At 47.8% G+C, this 24,076-nt stretch overlaps 1 protein-coding gene across 2 annotated transcripts in view; it reads right to left on the bottom strand.

The window, feature by feature from the left end:
* The window catches only part of LOC106572283 (methyl-CpG-binding domain protein 2), a 108,902-nt gene that overhangs the window by 39,803 nt on the left and 45,023 nt on the right, over positions 1 to 24,076 (bottom strand). For both annotated transcript variants that reach the window (XM_045694079.1, XM_045694080.1), the window contains exon 3: positions 16,461 to 16,598. In XM_045694079.1, the coding sequence (XP_045550035.1) occupies positions 16,461 to 16,598 (138 nt within the window). The remainder of the gene's footprint in view (positions 1 to 16,460; positions 16,599 to 24,076) is intronic.

Below are 24,076 nucleotides of genomic sequence, written 5' to 3'. Positions count from 1 at the left end.
TGTATAGACAGTAGTTATATAGGATGGTGTGTATATACAGTATAGACAGTAGTTATATAGGATGGTGTGTATAGACAGTAGTTATATAGGATGGTGTGTATATACAGTAGTTATATAGGATGGTGTGTATAGACAGTATAGACAGTAGTTATATAGGATGGTGTGTATAGACAGTAGTTATATAGGATGGTGTGTATAGACAGTATAGACAGTAGTTATATAGGATGGTGTGTATAGACAGTAGTTATATAGGATGGTGTGTATAGACAGTATAGACAGTAGTTATATAGGATGGTGTGTATAGACAGTAGTTATATAGGATGGTGTGTATAGACAGTATAGACAGTAGTTATATAGGATGGTGTGTATAGACAGTAGTTATATAGGATGGTGTGTATAGACAGTAGTTATATAGGATGGTGTGTATAGACAGTAGTTATATAGGATGGTGTGTATAGACAGTAGATATAGGATGGTGTGTATATACAGTAGATATAGGATGGTGTGTATATACAGTATAGACAGTAGTTATATAGGATGGTGTGTATAGACAGTAGTTATATAGGATGGTGTGTATAGACAGTAGTTATATAGGATGGTGTGTATAGACAGTAGTTATATAGGATGGTGTGTATAGACAGTAGTTATATAGGATGGTGTGTATAGACAGTAGTTATATAGGATGGTGTGTATATACAGTATAGACAGTAGTTATATAGGATGGTGTGTATAGACAGTAGTTATATAGGATGGTGTGTATAGACAGTAGTTATATAGGATGGTGTGTATAGACAGTAGTTATATAGGATGGTGTGTATAGACAGTATAGACAGTAGTTATATAGGATGGTGTGTATAGACAGTATAGACAGTAGTTATATAGGATGGTGTGTATAGACAGTAGTTATATAGGATGGTGTGTATAGACAGTAGTTATATAGGATGAGCCTTGACTAGAATACAGTCTATAGTGTATAAAGTGGGTAAAACATTATGTAAACATTATTAAAGTGACCAGTGTTCAATGGCTATGTACATAGGGCATCCGGGTACAGTACTGGGCGGAGGCTGGCTAGTAACAGTGACTAAGGTTCAGGGTAGAGTACTGGGTGGTAGCCAGCTAGAAACAGTGACTAAGGTTCAGGGTAGAGTACTGGGTGGTAGCAGGCTAGAAACAGTGACTAAGATTCAGGGTAGAGTACTGGGTGGTAGCCAGCTAGTAACAGTGACTAAGGTTCAGGGTAGAGTACCGGGTGGTAGCCGGCTGGTAACAGGTTCAGGCTAGAGTACTGGGTGGTAGCCAGCTAGTAACAGGTTCAGGGTAGAGTACCGGGTGGTAGCCAGCTAGTAACAGGTTCAGGGTAGAGTACCGGGTGGTAGCCGGCTAGTAACAGGTTCAGGGTAGAGTACTGGGTGGTAGCCAGCTAGTAACAGGTTCAGGGTAGAGTACCGGGTGGTAGCCAGCTAGTAACAGGTTCAGGGTAGAGTACTGGGTGGTAGCCAGCTAGTAACAGGTTCAGGGTAGAGTACCGGGTGGTAGCCGGCTTGTAACAGGTTCAGGGTAGAGTACCGGGTGGTAGCCGGCTAGTAACAGTGACTAAGGTTCAGGGTAGAGTACCGGGTGGTAGCCGGCTAGTAACATGTTCAGGGTAGAGTACTGGGTGGTAGCCGGCTAGTAACAGGTTCAGGGTAGAGTACCGGGTGGTAGCCAGCTAGAAACAGGTTCAGGGTAGAGTACTGGGTGGTAGCCAGCTAGTAACAGGTTCAGGGTAGAGTACTGGGTGGTAGCCAGCTAGTAACAGGTTCAGGGTAGAGTTCTGGGTGGTAGCCAGCTAGTAACAGGTTCAGGGTAGAGTACCGGGTGGTAGCCAGCTAGTAACAGGTTCAGGGTAAAGTACCGGGTGGTAGCCAGCTAGTAACAGGTTCAGGGTAGAGTACCGGGTGGTAGCCGGCTAGTAACAGGTTCAGGGTAGAGTACCGGGTGGTAGCCGGCTAGTAACAGGTTCAGGGTAGAGTACTGGGTGGTAGCCAGCTAATAACAGGTTCAGGGTAGAGTACTGGGTGGTAGCCAGCTAGTAACAGGTTCAGGGTAGAGTACTGGGTGGTAGCCGGCTAGTAACAGGTTCAGGGTAGAGTACTGGGTGGTAGCCAGCTAGTAACAGGTTCAGGGTAGAGTACTGGGTGGTAGCCGGCTAGAAACAGGTTCAGGGTAGAGTACTGGGTGGTAGCCAGCTAGTAACGGGTTCAGGGTAGAGTACCGGGTGGTAGCTGGCTAGAAACAGGTTCAGGGTAGAGTACTGGGTGGTAGCCAGCTAGTAACAGGTTCAGGGTAGAGTACCGGGTGGTAGCCAGCTAGTAACAGGTTCAGGGTAGAGTACCGGGTGGTAGCCAGCTAGTAACAGGTTCAGGGTAGAGTACCGGGTGGTAGCCAGCTAGTAACAGGTTCAGGGTAGAGTACTGGGTGTTAGCCAGCTAGTAACAGGTTCAGGGTAGAGTACCGGGTGGTAGCCAGCTAGTAACAGGTTCAGGGTAGAGTACTGGGTGGTAGCCAGCTAGTAACAGTGACTAAGGTTCAGGGTAGAGTACTGGGTGGTAGCCAGCTAGTAACAGTGGTTCAGGGTAGAGTACTGGGTGGTAGCTGGCTAGTAACAGTGACTAAGGTTCAGGGTAGAGTTCTGGGTGGTAGCCAGCTAGTAACAGGTTCAGGGTAGAGTACTGGGTGGTAGCTGGCTAGTAACAGTGACTAAGGTTCAGGGTAGAGTACTGGGTGGTAGCTGGCTAGTAACAGTGACTAAGGTTCAGGGTAGAGTACCGGGTGGTAGCCAGCTAGAAACAGTGACTAAGGTTCAGGGTAGAGGCCAACTTGTGGTGACTGATTAACAGTCAGAAATAGGCCTATTCAGCGAAAGCTAGCTATCTCTGAGAGCGTTAAAGGGAGGGGCCTAGCTATCTCTGAGAGCGTTAAAGGGAGGGGCCTAGCTATCTCTGAGAGCGTTAAAGGGAGGGGCCTAGCTATCTCTAAGAGCGTTAAAGGGAGGGGCCTAGCTATCTCTGAGAGCGTTAAAGGGAGGGGCCTAGCTATCTCTGAGAGCGTTAAAGGGAGGGGCCTAGCTATCTCTGAGAGCGTTAAAGGGAGGGGCCTAGCTATCTCTGAGAGCGTTAAAGGGAGTGGCCTAGCTATCTCTGAGAGCGTTAAAGGGAGGGGCCTAGCTATCTCTAAGAGCGTTAAAGGGAGGGGCCTAGCTATCTCTGAGAGCGTTAAAGGGAGGGGCCTAGCTATCTCTGAGAGCATTAAAGGGAGTGGCCTAGCTATCTCTGAGAGCGTTAAAGGGAGGGGCCTAGCTATCTCTAAGAGCGTTAAAGGGAGGGGCCTAGCTATCTCTGAGAGCATTAAAGGGAGGGGCCTAGCTATCTCTAAGAGCGCTAAAGGGAGGGGCCTAGCTATCTCTAAGAGCGTTAAAGGGAGGGGCCTAGCTATCTCTAAGAGCGTTAAAGGGAGGGGCCTAGCTATCTCTAAGAGCATTAAAGGGAGGGGCCTAGCTATCTCTAAGAGCGCTAAAGGGAGGGGCCTAGCTATCTCTAAGAGCGCTAAAGGGAGGGGCCTAGCTATCTCTAAGAGCGTTAAAGGGAGGGGCCTAGCTATCTCTAAGAGCGTTAAAAGGAGGGGCCTAGCTATCTCTAAGAGCGTTAAAGGGAGGGGCCTAGTTATCTCTGAGAGCATTAAAGGGAGGGGCCTAGCTATCTTTATAGGGATCCGCTACACTACAGCCCATCGATGTCAATGGACACTACCTGACATGATGACTCCTTGCTGTCCCCAGTCCACCTGGTCATGCTGCTGCTCCACTTTCAACTGTTCTGCCTGCGGCTATGGAACCCTGACCTGTTCACCGGACGTGCTACCTGTCCCAGACCTGCTGTTTTCAACTCTCTAGAGACAGCAGGAGCGGTTGAGATACTCTCAATGATCGGCTATGAAAAGCCAACTGACATTTACTCTTGAGGTGCTGACTTGTTGCACCCTCGACAACTGTGATTGTTATTATTTGACCATGCTGGTCAATTATGAACATTTGAACATCTTGGCCATGTTCTGTTGTAATCTCCACCCGGCACAGCCAGAAGAGGACTGGCCACCCCTCATAGCCTGGTTCCTCTCTAGGTTTCTTCCTAGGTTTTGGCCTTTCTAGGGAGTTTTTCTAGCCACCGTGCTTCTACACCTGCATTGCTTGCTGTTTGAGGTTTTAGGCTGGGTTTCTGTACAGCACTTTGAGATATCAGCTGATGTAAGAAGGGCTATATAAATACATTTGATTTGAAATTTGATTTGAATGGGGGCCTGTTCAGCCCACCTTTTCCTGTAGTCCACGATCAGCTCCTTTGTCTTGCTCACATTGAGGGAGAGGTTGTTGTCCTGGCACCACACCGCCAGTCCTCTGACCTCCTCCCTATAGGCTGTCTCATCATTGTCGGTGATCAGGCCTACCCACTGTTGTGTCGTCAGCAAACTTAACGATGGTGTTGGAGTCGTGCCTGGCCACGCAGTCATGGGTGAACAGGGAGTACAGGAGGGGGCTGAGCACGCACCCCTGAAGGGCCCCAGTGTTGAGGATCAGCGTGGCAGATGTGTTGTTGCCTACCCTCACCACCTGGGGGCGGCCAGTCAGGAAGTCCAGGATCCAGTTACAGAGGGAGGTGTTTAGTCCCAGGATCCTTAGCTTAGTGATGAGCTTTGTGGGCACTATGGTGTTGAACGCTGAGCTGTAGTCAATGAACAGAATTCTCACATAGGTGTTCCTTTTGTCCAGGTGGGAAAGGGCAGTGTGGAGTGTGATTGAGATTGCATCATCTGTGGATCTGTTGGGGCGGCATCCAAATTGTAGTGGGTCTAGGGTTTCCGGCATGATGGTGTTGATGTGAGCCATGACCAGCCTTTCAAAGCACTTCATGGCTACATACGTGCTACGGGGCGGTAATCACTTAGGCAGGTTACCTTCCCTATCTTGGGCACAGGGACTATGGTGATCTGCTTGAAACATGTAAGTATTACAGACTCGGTCAGGGAGAGGTTGAAAATATCAGTGAAGACACTTGCCAGTTGGTTCGCGCATTCTTTGAGTACACGTCCTGGTGATCCGTCTGGCCCCACGGCTTTGTGAATGTTGACCTGTTTAAAAGTCTTGCTCACATCGGCTAGAGAGAGCGTTATCACACAGTCATCCGGAACAGCTGGTGCTCTCATACATGCTTCAGTGTTGCTTGCCTCGAAGCGAGCATAAAAGGCATTTAGCTCGTCTGGTAGGCTTGTGTCACTGGGCAGCTCGCGTCTGGGTTTCCCTTTGGAGTCCGTAATAGTTTTCAAGCCCTGCCACATCCGACGCGCATCAGAACCAATGTAGTAGGACTCAATCTAGTAGGGATTCAATCTGTTTGATCGTTTGTCTGAGGGCATAGTGGGATTTCTTATAAGCATCTAGTGGGCATCTAGTATTTGACATCCCTTAACATCAGGGTTAAGTATGTGATGTGTATTTATGTGTATGCCAGTAACAGCAGCAGCAGATGAAAGAGCAGCCAAGGAATCTCTTTCTCTCTGGCCTTGAAGCATGAAACACACAGAGAATCTCACTGCAGATAGACAGCTGATAGGTACTCATCACGGTGGAAGGCCGTTCCGTCTCTTGCTAGAACAAAAGCGGTACTTGCTGCGTGCAGAACCGGTAGCGACGAAACCTTCCATTTCTACTTGTAGAATTGTAATACACGTCAGTGTCCAACAACTTGACTTTGAGCCAATCAGAGAGCCCAAAACCCACCCCACGTGGGGGAGCCAACACAAAAGAAAAGTAAAAATTGTTTATTCTCTCAGTACATCCATGGATGAGCTTGTCACACTTCACATGCAATGTAAGCTATGGGATGGTAGCTAGCTGAGTGCACCGACACAATGCACACAACACTGAATACATCCTCCAAGCTAGCTAACCACTGTAGCTAGTATTTACATTATAATGACATCACAATGGATTAGCTAGTTTCCATTAAACAGTTGCCTGTGATAGCTACCGATGTTAGTGCAGTGTCCTTAGCTAGCTAGATAGCTATATTGTGCTAGCTATCGTTAGCTAAATAGTTAAACGTTTTGGCTATGGGCTGAGCACTTGCAGTATGGGATTATGGAGAGTGAATTTGATGGTTTCTTCATCATGTTGCTAGGTAGTTATTTAGCTGTGACCAACTGGCTAGTATTAACAACGGCTTTCTACAAAATAGCAATATTAGCGCAGATAGCTTGAATCTGGACCATAAGCAATATGCACAGATATGCATTGCAAAACAATGTTCAGAGGTGCTAAGTACTGCACGGCAGGCAAACGTTTGACAATCCTACCGGTGTGTCTGAGCTTTAGTGAAAAGTAAGGGGGAGGGGTCTTTCTAAAGCGCTGGATCAAAACGTTAGCTGCTTGATAAGGTCAGTGATCCAAAGTTCATCCCTTATTCCAGGGGAGAGGAGGGGGGAGGTCTTCATGGAAGCCATCACTATGGGTAGGAGGAGAGAGAGTGAGGGAGAGGAGGAGGAGGGGTAGAGAGGTGATGAGGAAGGGGAGGGAGATGAGGAGGGGGGGGAGTGAGAGGAGGAGGGGTAGAGAGGTGATGAGGAAGGGTAGAGAGTATAGGAAGGGGAGGGAGAGGGAGAGGAGGAGGGGTAGAGAGGTGAGGAGGAAGGGTAGAGAGGTAAAGGAAGGGGAGGGAGAGGAGGAGGGGTAGAGAGGTGAGGAGGAAGGGTAGAGGGAGAGGGAGAGGAGGAGGGGTAGAGAGGTGAGGAGGAAGGGTAGAGAGGTGAGGAGGAAGGGTAGAGAGGTAAAGGAAGGGGAGGGAGAGGAGGAGGGGTAGAGAGGTAAAGGAGGGTAGAGAGGTGAGGAGGAAGGGGAGGAGAGGAGGAGGGTAGAGAGGTAAAGGAGGGTAGAGAGGTGAGGAGGAGGGGTAGAGAGGTGAGGAGGAAGGGGAGGGAGGTAAAGGAAGGGGAGGGAGAGGAGGAGGGGTAGAGAGGTGAGGAGGAAGGGTAGAGAGGTAAAGGAAGGGGAGGGAGAGGAGGAGGGGTAGAGAGGTGAGGAGGAAGGGTAGAGAGGTAAAGGAAGGGGAGGGAGAGGGAGAGGAGGAGGGGTAGAGAGGTGAGGAGGAAGGGTAGAGAGGTGAGGAGGAAGGGTAGAGAGGTAAAGGAAGGGGAGGGAGAGGAGGAGGGGTAGAGAGGTAAAGGAGGGTAGAGAGGTGAGGAGGAAGGGTAGAGAGGTGAGGAGGAGGGGTAGAGAGGTAAAGGAAGGGTAGAGAGGTGAGGAGGAAGGGTAGAGAGGTGAGGAGGAAGGGTAGAGAGGTATAGGAAGGGGAGGGAGAGGAGGAGGGGTAGAGAGGTAAAGGAAGGGGAGGGAGAGGAGGAGGGGTAGAGAGGTGAGGAGGAGGGGTAGAGAGGTGAGGAGGAGGGGTAGAGAGGTAAAGGAGGGTAGAGAGGTGAGGAGGAAGGGTAGAGAGGTATAGGAAGGGGAGGGAGAGGAGGAGGGGTAGAGAGGTAAAGGAAGGGGAGGGAGAGGAGGAGGAGGGGTAGAGAGGTGAGGAGGAGGGGTAGAGAGGTGAGGAGGAGGGGTAGAGAGGTAAGGGGAGGGAGAGGAGGAGGGGTATAGAGGTGAGGAGGAGGGGTAGAAAGGTAAAGGAAGGGGAGGGAGAGGTGAGGAGGAGGGGTAGAGAGGTGAGGAGGAGGGGTAGAGAGGTAAGAGGGAAAGGAGGAGGGGTAGAGAGGTGAGGAGGAGGGGTAGAGAGGTGAGGAGGAGGGGTAGAGAGGTAAAGGAAGGGGAGGGAGAGGAGGAGGGGTAGAGAGGTAAAGGAAGGGTAGAGAGGTGAGGAGGAGGGGTAGAGAGGTGAGGAGGAGGGGTAGAGAGGTGAGGAGGAGGGGTAGAGAGGTAAGGGGAGGGAGAGGAGGAGGGGTAGAGAGGTGAGGAGGAGGGGGAGGAGATCATTAGGGAAGATATCAGTGGGAGATAAAAATGTCCAAATCCTAAATTCATTCCTCCTCCTCATTTCCATGTATAAATGTGTGATCACTCCATTTTCTCCACAGCCTCATTAGGCTGCACATCTTAAAGTCACATTATCTGCCAGCCAAGCAGTGGCTAAATGTCCCTCACTGTCCACAGACCACAGACACAGCAGCAGGTATAACAGCATAATCTAATCTCGACTGGCGCAGCGGTCTAAGGCTCTGCATCTTAGTGCTGGAGGCGTCACTACAGACCCTGGTTCAGCGGTCTAAGGCACTGCATCTCAGTGCTAGAGGCGTCACTACAGACCCTGGTTCAGCGGTCTAAGGCACTGCATCTCAGTGCTAGAGGCGTCACTACAGACCCTGGTTCAGCGGTCTAAGGCTCTGCATCTCAGTGCTGGAGGCGTCACTACAGACCCTGGTTCAACGGTCTAAGGCTCTGCATCTCAGTGCTAGAGGAGTCACTACAGACCCTGGTTCAACGGTCTAAGGCTCTGCATCTCAGTGCTAGAGGCGTCACTACAGACCCTGGTTCAGCGGTCTAAGGCACTGCATCTCAGTGCTAGAGGCGACACCCTGGTTTGATTCCAGGCTGAATCACAACAGGCCGTGATTGGGAGTCCCATAAGGGCGGCGCAAAATTGGCCCAGCGTCGTCCGGGTTTGGCCGGGGTAGGCCGTCATTGTAAATAAGAATTTATTCTAAACTGACTTTCCTAGTTAAAAAAAAAAAGGTTAAATCATTTTTTTTTAAAGACACAACAGCTAGCCTAAACGTCCCTCACTGTTCTCAGACCACAGACCCTACAGCTAGCCTAAACGTCCCTCACTGTCCTCAGACCACAGCTAGCCTAAACGTCCCTCACTGTCCTCACACCACAGATAGAGCGGTAGGTACTCTGTAGTCTGTTGTCTGTGAAACAGACACTCTGTAGAGAGCCTGAAGTGTTGTCATGGTAAGGGCATGGTGGTGATACTAGTTAAAACAGACCAAACCTGTTACTGAATGGTGTTGTGCTGGGACTAGACAGTGGTGATACTAGTTAAAACAGACCAAACCTGTTACTGAATGGTGTTGTGCTGGGACTAGACAGTGATGTACCACCTGTCCCAGACCTGCTGTCCCAGACCTGCTGGAACCCTGACCTGTTCACCGGACGTGCCACCTGTCCCAGACCTGCTGTCCCGGACCTGCAGGAACCCTGACCTGTTCACCAGACGTGCTACCTGTCCCAGACCTGCTGTCCCAGACCTGCTGGAACCCTGACCTGTTCACCGGACGTACTACCTGTCCCAGACCTGCTGTTTTCAACTCTCTAGAGACAGCAGGAGCGGTAGAGATACTCTCAAAGATCGGCTATGAAAAGCCAACTGACACTTACTCTTGTGTTACCGACTTGTTGCACCCTCGACAACTACTATGATTATTATTATCTGACCATGCTGGTCATTTATGAACATTTGAACATCAAGGCCATGTGCTGTTATAATCTCCACCCGGCACAGCCAGAAATGGACTGGCCACCCCTCATAGCCTGGTTCCTCTCTAGGTTTCTTCCTAGGTTTTGGCCATTCTAGGGAGTTTACACCTGCATTGCTTGCTGTTTAGGGTTTTAGGCTGGGTTTCTTTACAGCACTTTGAGATATCAGCTGATGTAAGAAGGGCTTTATAAATACATTTGATTTGATTTGGCGATACTAGTTAAAACAGCCCAAGACCAAAAGGTTCAAACCTAACAACAACAAACCCTGCTTTGCTGCGGATTCTAGACATTCAGGCACTGCATTATGGGTTAGGGGAAAATAGGATTTTGAATGGGAATCAATTGTTGGTCCCTAAAAAGTTCTCACAAGTATAGTAAGACATAGCCTAGACAGAATGATCTCCCCGGCAACAAGGAGATGGGGTGGGTGTCATGGGAACAGAAGTTGCTGAGTAGGCAGATTGTCCCAATGACACAGAAGCAGCCTATTGGTGGGAGAGGGAGAGAATTACCTCATACATTACATTAACCCTCCTCATGACTGGCTGGCTGGCTGGCTGGCTGGCTGACTGACTTGCTGACTGACTGGCTGGCTAAGTGACTGGCTGGCTGGCTGGCTGGCTGGCTGACTAAGTGACTGGCTGGCTGACTGGCTGGCTGACTGAGTGACTAAGTGACTGGCTGGCTGGCTGGCTGGCTGACTGACTGGCTGGCTGGCTGACTGACTGGCTGACTAAGTGACTGGCTGGCTGGCTGGCTGGCTGGCTGGCTGGCTGACTGACTGACTAAGTGACTGGCTGGCTGACTGGCTGGCTGGCTGGCTGACTAAGTGACTGGCTGGCTGGCTGACTGACTAAGTGACTGGCTGGCTGGCTGACTGACTAAGTGACTGGCTGGCTGGCTGACTGACTAAGTGACTGGCTGGCTGGCTGGCTGACTAAGTGACTGGCTGGCTGGCTGACTGACTAAGTGACTGGCTGGCTGACTGACTAAGTGACTGGCTGGCTGGCTAATTGAATGGCTGACTAACTGACTGGCTGGCTGGCTGACTAACTGGCTGGCTGGCCAACTAACTGGCTGGCTGGCTGACTAACTGGCTGGCTGGCCGACTGACTGATTACTGGCTGAATGGCTGCCTAGCTGGCTGGCATTAATTTGGTGAGGCATCATCATGTTATTGATAATACAAGCACCCACGCACTAACACACACACACACACACACACACACACACACACACACACACACACACACACACACACACACACACAACTCAGAACATCCACCCACACATCTGGATACAGGAACACCAAAACACCCGCTATAGATCGCAGTACAAAAGAGCAGCACTCGCACAAAAACATCCACCTGCACATCATTTACACCCACACTAACTGATTCACAGCTCTCTGTGCTGTACAGGTTAGACTGGGCCTCGTGGTCTGTCATTACTCAGGGTAGACTGGGCCTAGTGGTCTGTCATCTGCACTCAGGTTAGACTGGGCCTAGTGGTCTGTCTTTACTCAGGGTAGACTGGGCCTAGTGGTCTGTCATCCTGCTACTCAGGTTAGACTGGGCCTAGTGGTCTGTCATTACTCAGGTTAGACTGGGCCTAGTGGTCTGTCTTTACTCAGGTTAGACTGGGCCTAGTGGTCTGTCTTTACTCAGGGTAGACTGGGCCTAGTGGTCTGTCATTACTCAGGGTAGACTGGGCCTAGTGGTCTGTCATTACTCAGGTTAGACTGGGCCTAGTGGTCTGTCTTTACTCAGGTTAGACTGGGCCTAGTGGTCTGTCTTTACTCAGGTTAGACTGGGCCTAGTGGTCTGTCATTACTCAGGTTAGACTGGGCCTAGTGGTCTGTCATTCCTGTTACTCAGGGTAGACTGGGCCTAGTGGTCTGTCATCCTGTTACTCAGGTTAGACTGGGCCTAGTGGTCTGTCATTCCTGTTACTCAGGTTAGACTGGGCCTAGTGGTCTGTCTCTGTTACTCAGGTTAGACTGGGCCTAGTGGTCTGTCATTCCTGTTACTCAGGTTAGACTGGGCCTAGTGGTCTGTCATCCTGTTACTCAGGTTAGACTGGGCCTAGTGGTCTGTCTTTACTCAGGGTAGACTGGGCCTAGTGGTCTGTCATTCCTGTTACTCAGGGTAGACTGGGCCTAGTGGTCTGTCATCCTGTTACTCAGGTTAGACTGGGCCTAGTGGTCTGTCATCCTGCTACTCAGGTTAGACTGGGCCTAGTGGTCTGTCATTCCTGTTACTCAGGTTAGACTGGGCCTAGTGGTCTGTCATCCTGTTACTCAGGTTAGACTGGGCCTAGTGGTCTGTCATCCTGTTACTCAGGTTAGACTGGGCCTAGTGGTCTGTCATCCTGTTACTCAGGTTAGACTGGGCCTAGTGGTCTGTCATTCCTGTTACTCAGGTTAGACTGGGCCTAGTGGTCTGTCATTCCTGTTACTCAGGTTAGACTGGGCCTAGTGGTCTGTCATTCCTGTTACTCAGGTTAGACTGGGCCTAATGGTCTGTCATCCTGTTACTCAGGTTAGACTGGGCCTAGTGGTCTGTCATCCTGTTACTCAGGTTAGACTGGGCCTAATGGTCTGTCATCCTGCTACTCAGGGTAGACTGGGCCTAGTGGTCTGTCATCCTGTTACTCAGGTTAGACTGGGCCTAGTGGTCTGTCATCCTGTTACTCAGGGTAGACTGGGCCTAGTGGTCTGTCATCCTGTTACTCAGGTTAGACTGGGCCTAGTGGTCTGTCATTCCTGTTACTCAGGTTAGACTGGGCCTAATGGTCTGTCATCCTGCTACTCAGGTTAGACTGGGCCTAGTGGTCTGTCATTCCTGTTACTCAGGTTAGACTGGGCCTAGTGGTCTGTCATTCCTGTTACTCAGGTTAGACTGGGCCAAACGGTCTGTCATTACTCAGATTAGACTGGGCCTAGTGGTCTGTCATTCCTGTTACTCAGGTTAGACTGGGCCTAGTGGTCTGTCATTCCTGTTACTCAGGTTAGACTGGGCCTAATGGTCTGTCATCCTGCTACTCAGGTTAGACTGGGCCTAGTGGTCTGTCATTCCTGTTACTCAGGTTAGACTGGGCCTAGCGGTCTGTCATTCCTGTTACTCAGGTTAGACTGGGCCTAGTGGTCTGTCATTCCTGTTACTCAGGTTAGACTGGGCCTAGTGGTCTGTCATCCTGCTACTCAGGGTAGACTGGGCCTAGTGGTCTGTCATTCCTGTTACTCAGGTTAGACTGGGCCTAGTGGTCTGTCATTCCTGTTACTCAGGGTAGACTGGGCCTAGTGGTCTGTCATCCTGCTACTCAGGTTAGACTGGGCCTAGTGGTCTGTCATTCCTGTTACTCAGGTTAGACTGGGCCTAATGGTCTGTCATCCTGCTACTCAGGTTAGACTGGGCCTAGTGGTCTGTCATTCCTGTTACTCAGGTTAGACTGGGCCTAGTGGTCTGTCATTCCTGTTACTCAGGTTAGACTGGGCCAAACGGTCTGTCATTACTCAGATTAGACTGGGCCTAGTGGTCTGTCATTCCTGTTACTCAGGTTAGACTGGGCCTAGTGGTCTGTCATTCCTGTTACTCAGGTTAGACTGGGCCTAGTGGTCTGTCATTCCTGTTACTCAGGTTAGACTGGGCCTAGTGGTCTGTCATTCCTGTTACTCAGGTTAGACTGGGCCAAACGGTCTGTCATTACTCAGATTAGACTGGGCCTAGTGGTCTGTCATTCCTGTTACTCAGGTTAGACTGGGCCTAGTGGTCTGTCATTCCTGTTACTCAGGTTAGACTGGGCCTAGTGGTCTGTCATTCCTGTTACTCAGGTTAGACTGGGCCTAGTGGTCTGTCATTCCTGTTACTCAGATTAGACTGGGCCTAGTGGTCTGTCATTCCTGTTACTCAGATTAGACTGGGCCTAGTGGTCTGTCATTCCTGTTACTCAGGTTAGACTGGGCCTAGTGGTCTGTCATTCCTGTTACTCAGGTTAGACTGGGCCTAGTGGTCTGTCATTCCTGTTACTCAGGTTAGACTGGGCCTAGTGGTCTGTCATTCCTGTTACTCAGGTTAGACTGGGCCTAGTGGTCTGTCATTCCTGTTACTCAGGTTAGACTGGGCCTAGTGGTCTGTCATTCCTGTTACTCAGGTTAGACTGGGCCTAGTGGTCTGTCATTCCTGTTACTCAGGTTAGACTGGGCCTAGTGGTCTGTCATTCCTGCTACTCAGGTTAGACTGGGCCTAGTGGTCTGTCATTCCTGTTACTCAGGTTAGACTGGGCCTAGTGGTCTGTCATTCCTGTTACTCAGGTTAGACTGGGCCTAGTGGTCTGTCATTCCTGTTACTCAGGTTAGACTGGGCCTAGTGGTCTGTCATTCCTGTTACTCAGGTTAGACTGGGCCTAGTGGTCTGTCATTCCTGTTACTCAGGTTAGACTGGGCCAAACGGTCTGTCATCTACTCAGATTAGACTGGGCCTAGCGGTCTGTCATTCCTGTTACTCAGGTTAGACTGGGCCTAGTGGTCTGTCATTCCTGTTACTCAGGTTAGACTGGGCCTAGTGGTCTGTCATCCTGTTACTCAGGTTAGACTGGGCCTAGTGGTCTGTCATTCCTGTTACTCAGGTTAGACTGGGCCTAGTGGTCTGTCATTCCTGTTACTCAGGTTAGACTGGGCCTAGTGGTCTGTCATTCCTGTTACTCAGGTTAGACTGGGCCTAGTGGTCTGTCATTCCTGTTACTCAGGTTAGACTGGGCCTAGTGGTCTGTCATTCCTGTTACTCAGGTTAGACTGGGCCTAGTGGTCTGTCATTCCTGCTACTCAGGTTAGACTGGGCCAAACGGTCTGTCATTACTCAGGTTAGACTGGGCCTAGTGGTCTGTCATTCCTGTTACTCAGGTTAGACTGGGCCAAACGGTCTGTCATTACTGCTACTCCGGTTCCCTGACTCCTCCAGCACTGACTGTACGTCTGCTATTCACTGCAGGTGGAGAAAATGGCCCTCAGATGTAATGCAGCCTTGTTGACTCACATAGATCTGTTTCTGCTCAGCTAGCAGCTAACCTATCACTGGCTCTATAACGCCTATGGCTGGCTCTATAACATTTAACATACATTAACATTTAAGTCATTTAGCAGATGCTCTTATCCAGAGCGACTTACAAATTGGTGCATTCACCTTATAATATCCAGTGGAACAACCACTTTACAATAGTGCATCTAAATCTTTTAAGGGGGGGGGGTTAGAAGGATTACTTTATCCTATCCCAGTTCCTTAAAGAGGTGGGGAATACCTGGGATAGGATAAAGTAATCCTTCTAACCCCGCCGTAAAAGATTTAGATATATATATAACGGCTATGGCTGGCTCTATAACGGCTATGGCTGGCTCTATAAAGGCTATGACTGGCTGGCTCTATAACGGCTTCTATAAAGGCTATGACTGGCTGGCTCTATAAAGGCTATGACTGGCTGGCTCTATAACGGCTATGGCTGGCTCTATAAAGGCTATGACTGGCTCTATAACGGCTATGGCTGGCTCTATAACGGCTATGGCTGGCTCTATAACGCCTATGACTGGCTCTATAACGCCTATGACTGGCTGGCTCTATAACGCCTATGACTGGCTGGCTCTATAAAGGCTATGACTGGGCTCTATAAAGGCTATGACTGGCTGGCTCTATAACGGCTATGACTGGCTGGCTCTATAACGGCTATGGCTGGCTCTATAAATGCTATGACTGGCTCTATAACGCCTATGACTGGCTCTATAACGCCTATGACTGGCTCTATAACGCCTATGACTGGCTCTCTATAACGCCTATGACTGGCTGGCTCTATAATGGCTATGACTGGCTGGCTCTATAACGGCTATGGCTGGCTCTATAAAGGCTATGACTGGCTCTATAAAGGCTATGACTGGCTCTATAACGGCTATGACTGGCTCTATAACGGCTATGACTGGCTCTATAACGGCTCCTACAGTCCCAGTCTCAGTGTGGTGCTGCTGCGTTCACGCTGAGCGGTGCTGCTGCCGTGTTCATGCTGAGCGGTGCTGCTGTAACATGCCGTGTTCATGCTGAGCGGTGCTGCTGTAACATGCCGTGTTCATGCTGAGCGGTGCTGCTGTAACATGCCGTGTTCATGCTGAGCGGTGCTGCTGTAACATGCCGTGTTCATGCTGAGCGGTGCTGCTGCCGTGTTCATGCTGAGCGGTGCTGCTGCCGTGTTCATGCTGAGCGGTGCTGCTGCCGTGTTCATGCTGAGCGGTGCTGCTGCCGTGTTCATGCTGCCGTGTTCATGCTGAGCGGTGCTGCTGTAACATGCCGTGTTCATGCTGAGCGGTGCTGCTGCCGTGTTCATGCTGAGCGGTGCTGCTGCCGTGTTCATGCTGAGCGGTGCTGCTGTAACACAGTGAGTAGCTACAGCTCTACATCTGTGGTCCTTTACCAACCTCTAGTGGTCGGCGCCAGACATGACACCCTGGTTCAGTTACAGGATTTACATAATAGGTTTAGCGGGCTTTGCTCTACCGTGTAACTAGTATGACGTTGTGGCTAGCCTACGTAGTACCCACTAGACAATGAGAGGCTGTGATGCTGGTGTCAGGAGACTGGCTGAAGACCAGTTCAAAAACTCACAACTAGAGTCTTCATTTGTAACACTTTTCCAAGTCAGGAATTTACCGTTTTTTTTTTTTTTTTAAACCAGATTAGATTCCTGTGAAAATCGCTCAATGGGTTGGCAGTTAGCAGCTACTCTCGCCAATGATAGCCAGTGACCTTTCACCTTTTTGAATGCAGGCTGCATCTCATGATCAACCCCTCCCTCTGAGCAATAAAGTACCAGTCACTACAGTGATTGAGTTACTCAGCGTGTGTGCGTGTGCGTGTGTGTGTGTGTGTGTGTGTGTGTGTGTGTGTGTGTGTGTGTGTATATATCTCACCTGTCTGGGCTGCTCTGTGGCTCTCTGTAGGTCTATCTTCACCTTGTTGTTGGGGTGGTTCACAACTTTGGTGACAGGCTGTTTAAAGATGGAGGCTGTCTGTCTGATAGGAAGTCCTGTGTTCAGGTCTGGTTTACCCTTAAACGGAGAGAGTGACAAGCTCAATTAAACAACAGGAGAGAGGGATGATCAAAGGGTTTTAGAAAAGCGATATAACAATTATGTATTATTAATAAACGACAAGCAAAGATAGAAAAATCAAGGAGCGGAAGAGAGCAACAGAGAGAGAGAGAGAGAGAGAGAGAGAGAGAGAGACAGAGCAAGAGAGAGAGAGAGAGAGAAAGATAGCGAGAGAGCGAAAGAGAGAGAGACAGAGACACAGAGAGAGAGAGACAGAAAGGAGGGGGAGAAAGACAGAGAGAGTGGGAGAGAGAGAAAGAGAGAGAGAGAGAGAGAGAGAGAGAGAGAGAGAGAGAGAGAGAGAGAGACAGAAGGGAGAGGGAGAAAGAGAAAGAGAGAGAAAGGAGAAGATAAAGACAGGGAGAAAGAGAAAGGAGAGAGAGAGACAGAGAGAGATACAGTGTCAGTAGGTAAAGCAAAGTCCACTCTCTTTGTGTGTTGGTACATCCATGAGCCATCAGGAAGCAGTCCCGTCATAAAACCGCGAAGGGAATCAAATCAAAGTTTATTTGTCACGTGCGCCGAATACAACAGGTGTAGTAGACCTTACAGTGAAATGCTGAATACAACAGGTGTAGTAGACCTCACAGTGAAATGCTGAATACAACAGGTGTAGTAGACCTCACAGTGAAATGCTGAATACAACAGATGTAGTAGACCTCACAGTGAAATGCTGAATACAACAGGTGTAGTAGACCTCACAGTGAAATGCTGAATACAACAGGTGTAGTAGACCTTACAGTGAAATGCTGAATACAACAGGTGTAGTAGACCTCACAGTGAAATGCTTAATACTACAGGCTCTAAACCAATAGTGCAAAAAAGGTATTAGCCCCGTGAAATAATAAGGTAGGTAAAGAAATCAATACAACAGTAAAAAGTCACAGGCTATAGACCTCACAGTGAAAGGCTATATACAACAGTAGAGAGGCTATATACAGTAGAGAGGTGTAGTAGACTCACAGTAGAGATGCTATATACAGGAGAGGTGTATAGCCTACAGTAGAGAGGCTATACTACAGTAGAGAGGTTAGGTATACAGTAGGTAGAGGCTAAATCCACAGTAAAAGAGAGGCTATATACAGTAGAGGCTATATACAGTAGAGAGGCTATATACAGTAGAGAGGCTATATACAGTAGAGAGGTTATATACAGTAGAGAGGCTATATACAGTAGAGAGGCTATATACAGTAGAGGCTATATACAGTAGAGGCTATATACAGTAGAGGCTATATACAGTAGAGGCTATATACAGTAGAGGCTATATACAGTAGAGGCTATATACAGTAGAGAGGCTATATACAGTAGAGAGGCTATATACAGTAGAGAGGTTATATACAGTAGAGAGGCTATATACAGTAGTGAGGCTACATGCAGACACCGGTTAGTCAGGCTGATTGAGGTAGTATGTACATGTAGATATGGTTAAAGTGACTATGCATATATGATGAACAGAGAGTAGCAGTAGCGTAAAAAGAGGGGTTGTGGTGGGACACAATGCAGATAGCCCGGTTAGCCAATGTACGGGAGCACTGGTTGGTCGGGCCAATTGAGGTAGTATGTACATGAATGTATAGTTAAAGTGACTATGCATATATGATAAACAGAGAGTAGCAGCAGCGTAAAAGAGGGGTTGGGGCGGGGGGGGTCACACAATGCAAATAGTCTGGGAAAGCCAAACCTTCCTTTTAAATAGTTTGCCACCCCTCCACCACCCCTCATGCCCCTGCTTTGGGCGCTCGTCTCGCGCGCTCCTCTTTTTACAGCTGACCATGGCAACACATTCAGTATAACTCCCACAGCCACTGCGGGGCATGAGATCTCGTCTTGTGTAGGAAAGCCATCGTTCTGAACTGCAGTACCCAAACTAAAGAAGGTAAGCTGTGATTTAGACTACCTCTAGCAAGCATAACGTTACACTGGTTTGATCAGGCTCCTAATGACCTTTATTACAGTAATCGTTGTGTGGCAAGAAATGACTGAGCCAAATCAGCAGTGTCATAAACAAAAGCAAAAGTAATAGAAAACGCCTTGCAAAACTGCTGAAGCAGAAACAATCAGCACTAAAGTCAGTGACCGTTTCTACAGGTCAGTGGAAGCGCAGCAGGACGAAAACACGTTTACGATTCAAACAATAGTGAGGCAGACAGACAACTAGTGAGGCTGACAGACAGACAGACAGACAGGCAGACGCAGGCAGACAGACAGACAGACAGACAGACAGACAGACAGACAGACAGACAGACAGACAGACAGACAGACAGACAGACAGACAGACAGACAGGCAGGCAGGCAGACAGACAACTAGTGAGGCAGACAGACAACTAGTGAGGAAAACAGGCAGGCAGGCAGGCAGACAGACAACTAGTGAGGCAGACAGACAACTAGTGAGGAAAACAGACAGACAGACAGACAGACAGACAGACAGACAACTAGTGAGACAGACAGACAGACAGACAGACAGACAGACAGACAGACAGACAGACAGACAGACAGACAGACAGACAGACAGACAGACAGACAGACAGACAGACAGAGAACTAGTGAGGCAGACGGACAACATTCAAAGTAGACGGTTGGTTGGTTGGTTGGTTGAGGCTGCTCACTTGGCTGTGTGTGTAGCAGTCTGCGGAGCGGCAGTTGAAGGGTTAACTCTGATCTGTGGTTTGGCAGACACAACAGGGGAGGGTGAGGGGGAGGGGGAGGGGAGGGGAGGGAGGGGACTCCTCCCTAGCGATGACACGTGGAGAGCAGTAGAGCAGAGCAGAGTGAGGTCAAGCTAAAACCAACGCCTGTCAGCCAATCAACACCGGCTCAGGGAACACTGACACACAAAGGCCTAACTGGAGACAAGGTCTGTTTATTCCTTCCTGTTTATTTATCTGCACACAGGGACAGGTTGCATCACAGGTCACGTGGACTGGGAGAGGTGCATCGTGGACAGGGAGAGGTGCATTGTGGACTGGGAGAAGAGCATCGTGGACTGGGAGAGATGCATCGTGGACTGGGAGTGGTGCATCGTGGACTGGGAGTGGTGCATCGTGGACTGGGAGAGGTGCATCGTGGACTGGGAGTGGTGCATCGTGGACTGGGAGAGGAGCATCGTGGACTGGGAGAAGAAGATCATAGACCACCTCTATATATATATACACCCAGTAGACCACCTCTATATATATATACACCCAGTAGACCACCTCTATATATACACCCAGTAGACCACCTCTATATATATATATATACACCCAGTAGACCACCTCTATATATATACACCCAGTAGACCACCTCTATATATACACCCAGTAGACCACCTCTATATATACACCCAGTAGACCACCTCTATATATACACCCAGTAGACCACCTCTATTTATACACCCAGTAGACCACCTCTATATATACACCCAGTAGACCACCTCTATATATACACCCAGTAGACCACCTCTATATATACATATATACACCCAGTAGACCACCTCTATATATACACCCAGTAGACCACCTCTATATATATACACCCAGTAGACCACCTCTATATATATATATATACACCCAGTAGACCACCTCTATATATATATATATATATATATAACACCCAGTAGACCACCTCTATATATACACCCAGTAGACCAACTCTATATATACACACCCAGTAGACCACCTCTATATATATATATATACACCCAGTAGACCACCTCTATATATATACACCCAGTAGACCACCTCTATATATATATATATATATATATATATTAACACCCAGTAGACCACCTCTATATATATACACCCAGTAGACCACCTCTATATATATACACCCAGTAGACCACCTCTATATATATATATATATACACCCAGTAGACCACCTGTGACGTAAAAGTCCGTCACTGGCCGCGGGCAGCATTTGGTACTTTAATGCACGCACACATTCATCACTCCTCCCTGCTCCGTTATCAGATAAGTTAACAATGTGGGTCGACACACAAGTTAACGTCTCTATCTTAGTACATACATTTCACACTTACTTCAGTAACCGGTTAGGGTATAAAGAAATAAAGACAGGTGTTCATATTTAATATAAGCAATATTTAGTATACTTATCGATGTTATGGATGAGCGCGGTTGTTTGTTCTGTTCCTCTCTCTCTCCATCTCTGTAGCTTCCAGGTATGCTGGATAAGGACCCGAGCTAAGGGAATTGGGCTTACTTTGTAGTGCCTGTCCGGAATGGCTCATTAATGTAAACGGGCATATTGGAAGACACTGTCAGTAGTGATGTAATTTTGTAAATGTTATATTGTGATGTTGTTTCATAAACGTGTTGCAATGTATATATTTTGGTATGTTTAGATAAATGGAAACTGTATGTTGAATAGGTAATTGCTTAATTAATTAGTGTTAATTGTTCTGAGGGGAGGGGCTACCCCTACAAAAGGAGCCTCTCTTTCAGTTCATGGAGAGGCATTTTGGATTGAGCTGTGGGTGGGGCAGCTTTGTTTTTAAGCTGTCCCATAAGGTATATGTTTGATGGCAGTACTGTTGTTTTTGTTCCGGAATCACTATGTAAATAAACACCGTTGCACAGAAGAACTTTTGCGGCTCCCCCATCTTTTTATTTTTTATAGAGGTTAGGTTTTCCAGTTTAGCCTTCTGGCCTACTCTACGTGACACCACCTCTATATATATATATACACCCAGTAGACCACCTCTATATATATATATATACACACACCCAAACTACTAACACCAACCCTACTCTGAGTTCCCATGTTAACACCCCCCCCAAGTCCACCCTAACCTCTACGTTTCCATGAAGACCTCAAGGTAAAACAGAGCCTTGAGGACCATGCTGTGATGACATAGAGCTGTTTGGCAGTATAATGCAGGAATGCCTTAGTGTTTTTCCTTCCAGATTCTATCTGCCCTTCAACCTGACATGAACTTCTAGAAGTTAAAGAGATTCAAGTAGACAGCAATACAACTTTAACGTCCATTAGTTACATCAACAATACAACTTTAACGTCCATTAGTTACATCAGCATTACAACTTTAACGTCCATTGGTTACAGTGACAATACAATACAACTTTAACGTCCATTAGTTACAGTGACAATACAACCTTTAATGTCCATTAGTTACAGCGACAATACAACTTTAACGTCCATTAGTTACAGCGACAATACAACTTTAACGTCCATTAGTTACAGCGACAATACAACTTTAACGTCCATTAGTTACAGCGACAATACAACTTTAATGTCCATTAGTTACAGCGACAATACAACTTTAATGTCCATTAGTTACAGCGACAATACAACTTTAACGTCCATTAGTTACAGCGACAATACAACTTTAACGTCCATTAGTTACAGCGACAATACAACTTTAACGTCCATTAGTTACAGCGACAATACAACTTTAATGTCCATTGGTTACAGCGACAATACAACTTTAACGTCCATTAGTTACAGCGACAATACAACTTTAACGTCCATTAGTTACAGCGACAATACAACTTTAACGTCCATTAGTTACAGCGACAATACAACTTTAACGTCCATTAGTTACAGCGACAATACAACTTTAACGTCCATTAGTTACAGCGACAATACAACTTTAACGTCCATTAGTTACAGTGACAATACAATACAACTTTAACGTCCATTAGTTACAGCGACAATACAACTTTAATGTCCATTAGTTACAGCGACAATACAACTTTAATGTCCATTAGTTACAGCGACAATACAACTTTAACGTCCATTAGTTACAGCGACAATACAACTTTAATGTCCATTAGTTACAGCGACAATACAACTTTAATGTCCATTAGTTACAGCGACAATACAACTTTAATGTCCATTAGTTACAGCGACAATACAACTTTAATGTCCATTAGTTACAGTGACAATACAATACAACTTTAATGTCCATTAGTTACAGCGACAATACAACTTTAATGTCCATTAGTTACAGTGACAATACAATACAACTTTAATGTCCATTAGTTACAGCCGGCATTTGTCTTGTGACAGAACAACATCTTCTGACTCAACTCTCAGGTCTGAGGTTTGGTCTTGTTTCCGTGGACAACCGCTCATAAACCTAACAAAAAGTGGCTTTGGGAAAGTACACAGGCAGTGAGGGTCTGCCAATTCAGCTTGATGACACACACCTCAAAGAATGTTCTAGTGGCTGAATGTCCTCAAAGGAATGACGGAGAGAGAGAGAGAGAGAGAGAGAGGAGACGCCCACACAGACCCCGTTCCTCCTAGACCAGTCTACTGGGTCGTTTTCAATAGGGCAAAACCTTTTCATGGAAATCAGAGTTCAGATAGTCTCTCTCTCTCTCTGTATGGAACCAGTTTCCTTCCGTTTCGTGTCAAGTGAATACCACCCTGGTCCGTAATTCTGTCTCAGAGGTAGAAATATACCACCCAGGTCCTTCCTCTGTCTGTCACTCTGATAGAGTGTGTGTACAGGTCGATAGAGAGTGTGTACAGGTCGATAGAGAGTGTGTCGATAGAGAGTGTGTACAGGTCGATAGAGAGTGTGTACAGGTCTATAGAGAGTGTGTACAGGTCTATAGAGAGTGTGTCCAGGTCTATAGAGAGTGTGTCCAGGTCTATAGAGAGTGTGTCCAGGTCTATAGAGAGTGTGTCGATAGAGAGTGTGTACAGGTCGATAGAGAGTGTGTAGAGGTCGATAGAGAGTGTGTACAGGTCTGTAGAGAGTGTGTACAGGTCGATAGAGAGTGTGTACAGGTCGATAGAGAGTGTGCACAGGTCTATAGAGAGTGTGTACAGGTCGATAGAGAGTGTGTACAGGTCGATAGAGAGTGTGTACAGGTCGATAGAGAGTGTGTCGATAGAGAGTGTGTACAGGTCTATAGAGAGTGTGTACAGGTCTATAGAGAGTGTGTCCAGGTCTATAGAGAGTGTGTCCAGGTCTATAGAGAGTGTGTCCAGGTCTATAGAGAGTGTGTCGATAGAGAGTGTGTACAGGTCGATAGAGAGTGTGTAGAGGTCGATAGAGAGTGTGTACAGGTCTGTAGAGAGTGTGTACAGGTCGATAGAGAGTGTGTACAGGTCGATAGAGAGTGTGCACAGGTCTATAGAGAGTGTGTACAGGTCGATAGAGAGTGTGTACAGGTCGATAGAGAGTGTGTACAGGTCGATAGAGAGTGTGTCGATAGAGAGTGTGTACAGGTCTATAGAGAGTGTGTACAGGTCGATAGAGAGTGTGTACAGGTCGAAAGAGAGTGTGTACAGGTCGAAAGAGAGTGTGTACAGGTCGATAGAGAGTGTGTACAGGTCGATAGAGAGTGTGTACAGGTCGATAGAGAGTGTGTACAGGTCGATAGAGAGTGTGTACAGGTCGATAGAGAGTGTGTACAGGTGGATAGAGAGTGTGTCGATAGAGAGTGTGTACAGGTCGATAGAGA

Source organism: Salmo salar, chromosome ssa01 (assembly GCF_905237065.1).
Source record: "Salmo salar chromosome ssa01, Ssal_v3.1, whole genome shotgun sequence".
Classification (NCBI taxonomy): Eukaryota; Metazoa; Chordata; class Actinopteri; order Salmoniformes; family Salmonidae; genus Salmo; species Salmo salar.
This window is presented reverse-complemented; position numbering and strand designations above follow the sequence as displayed.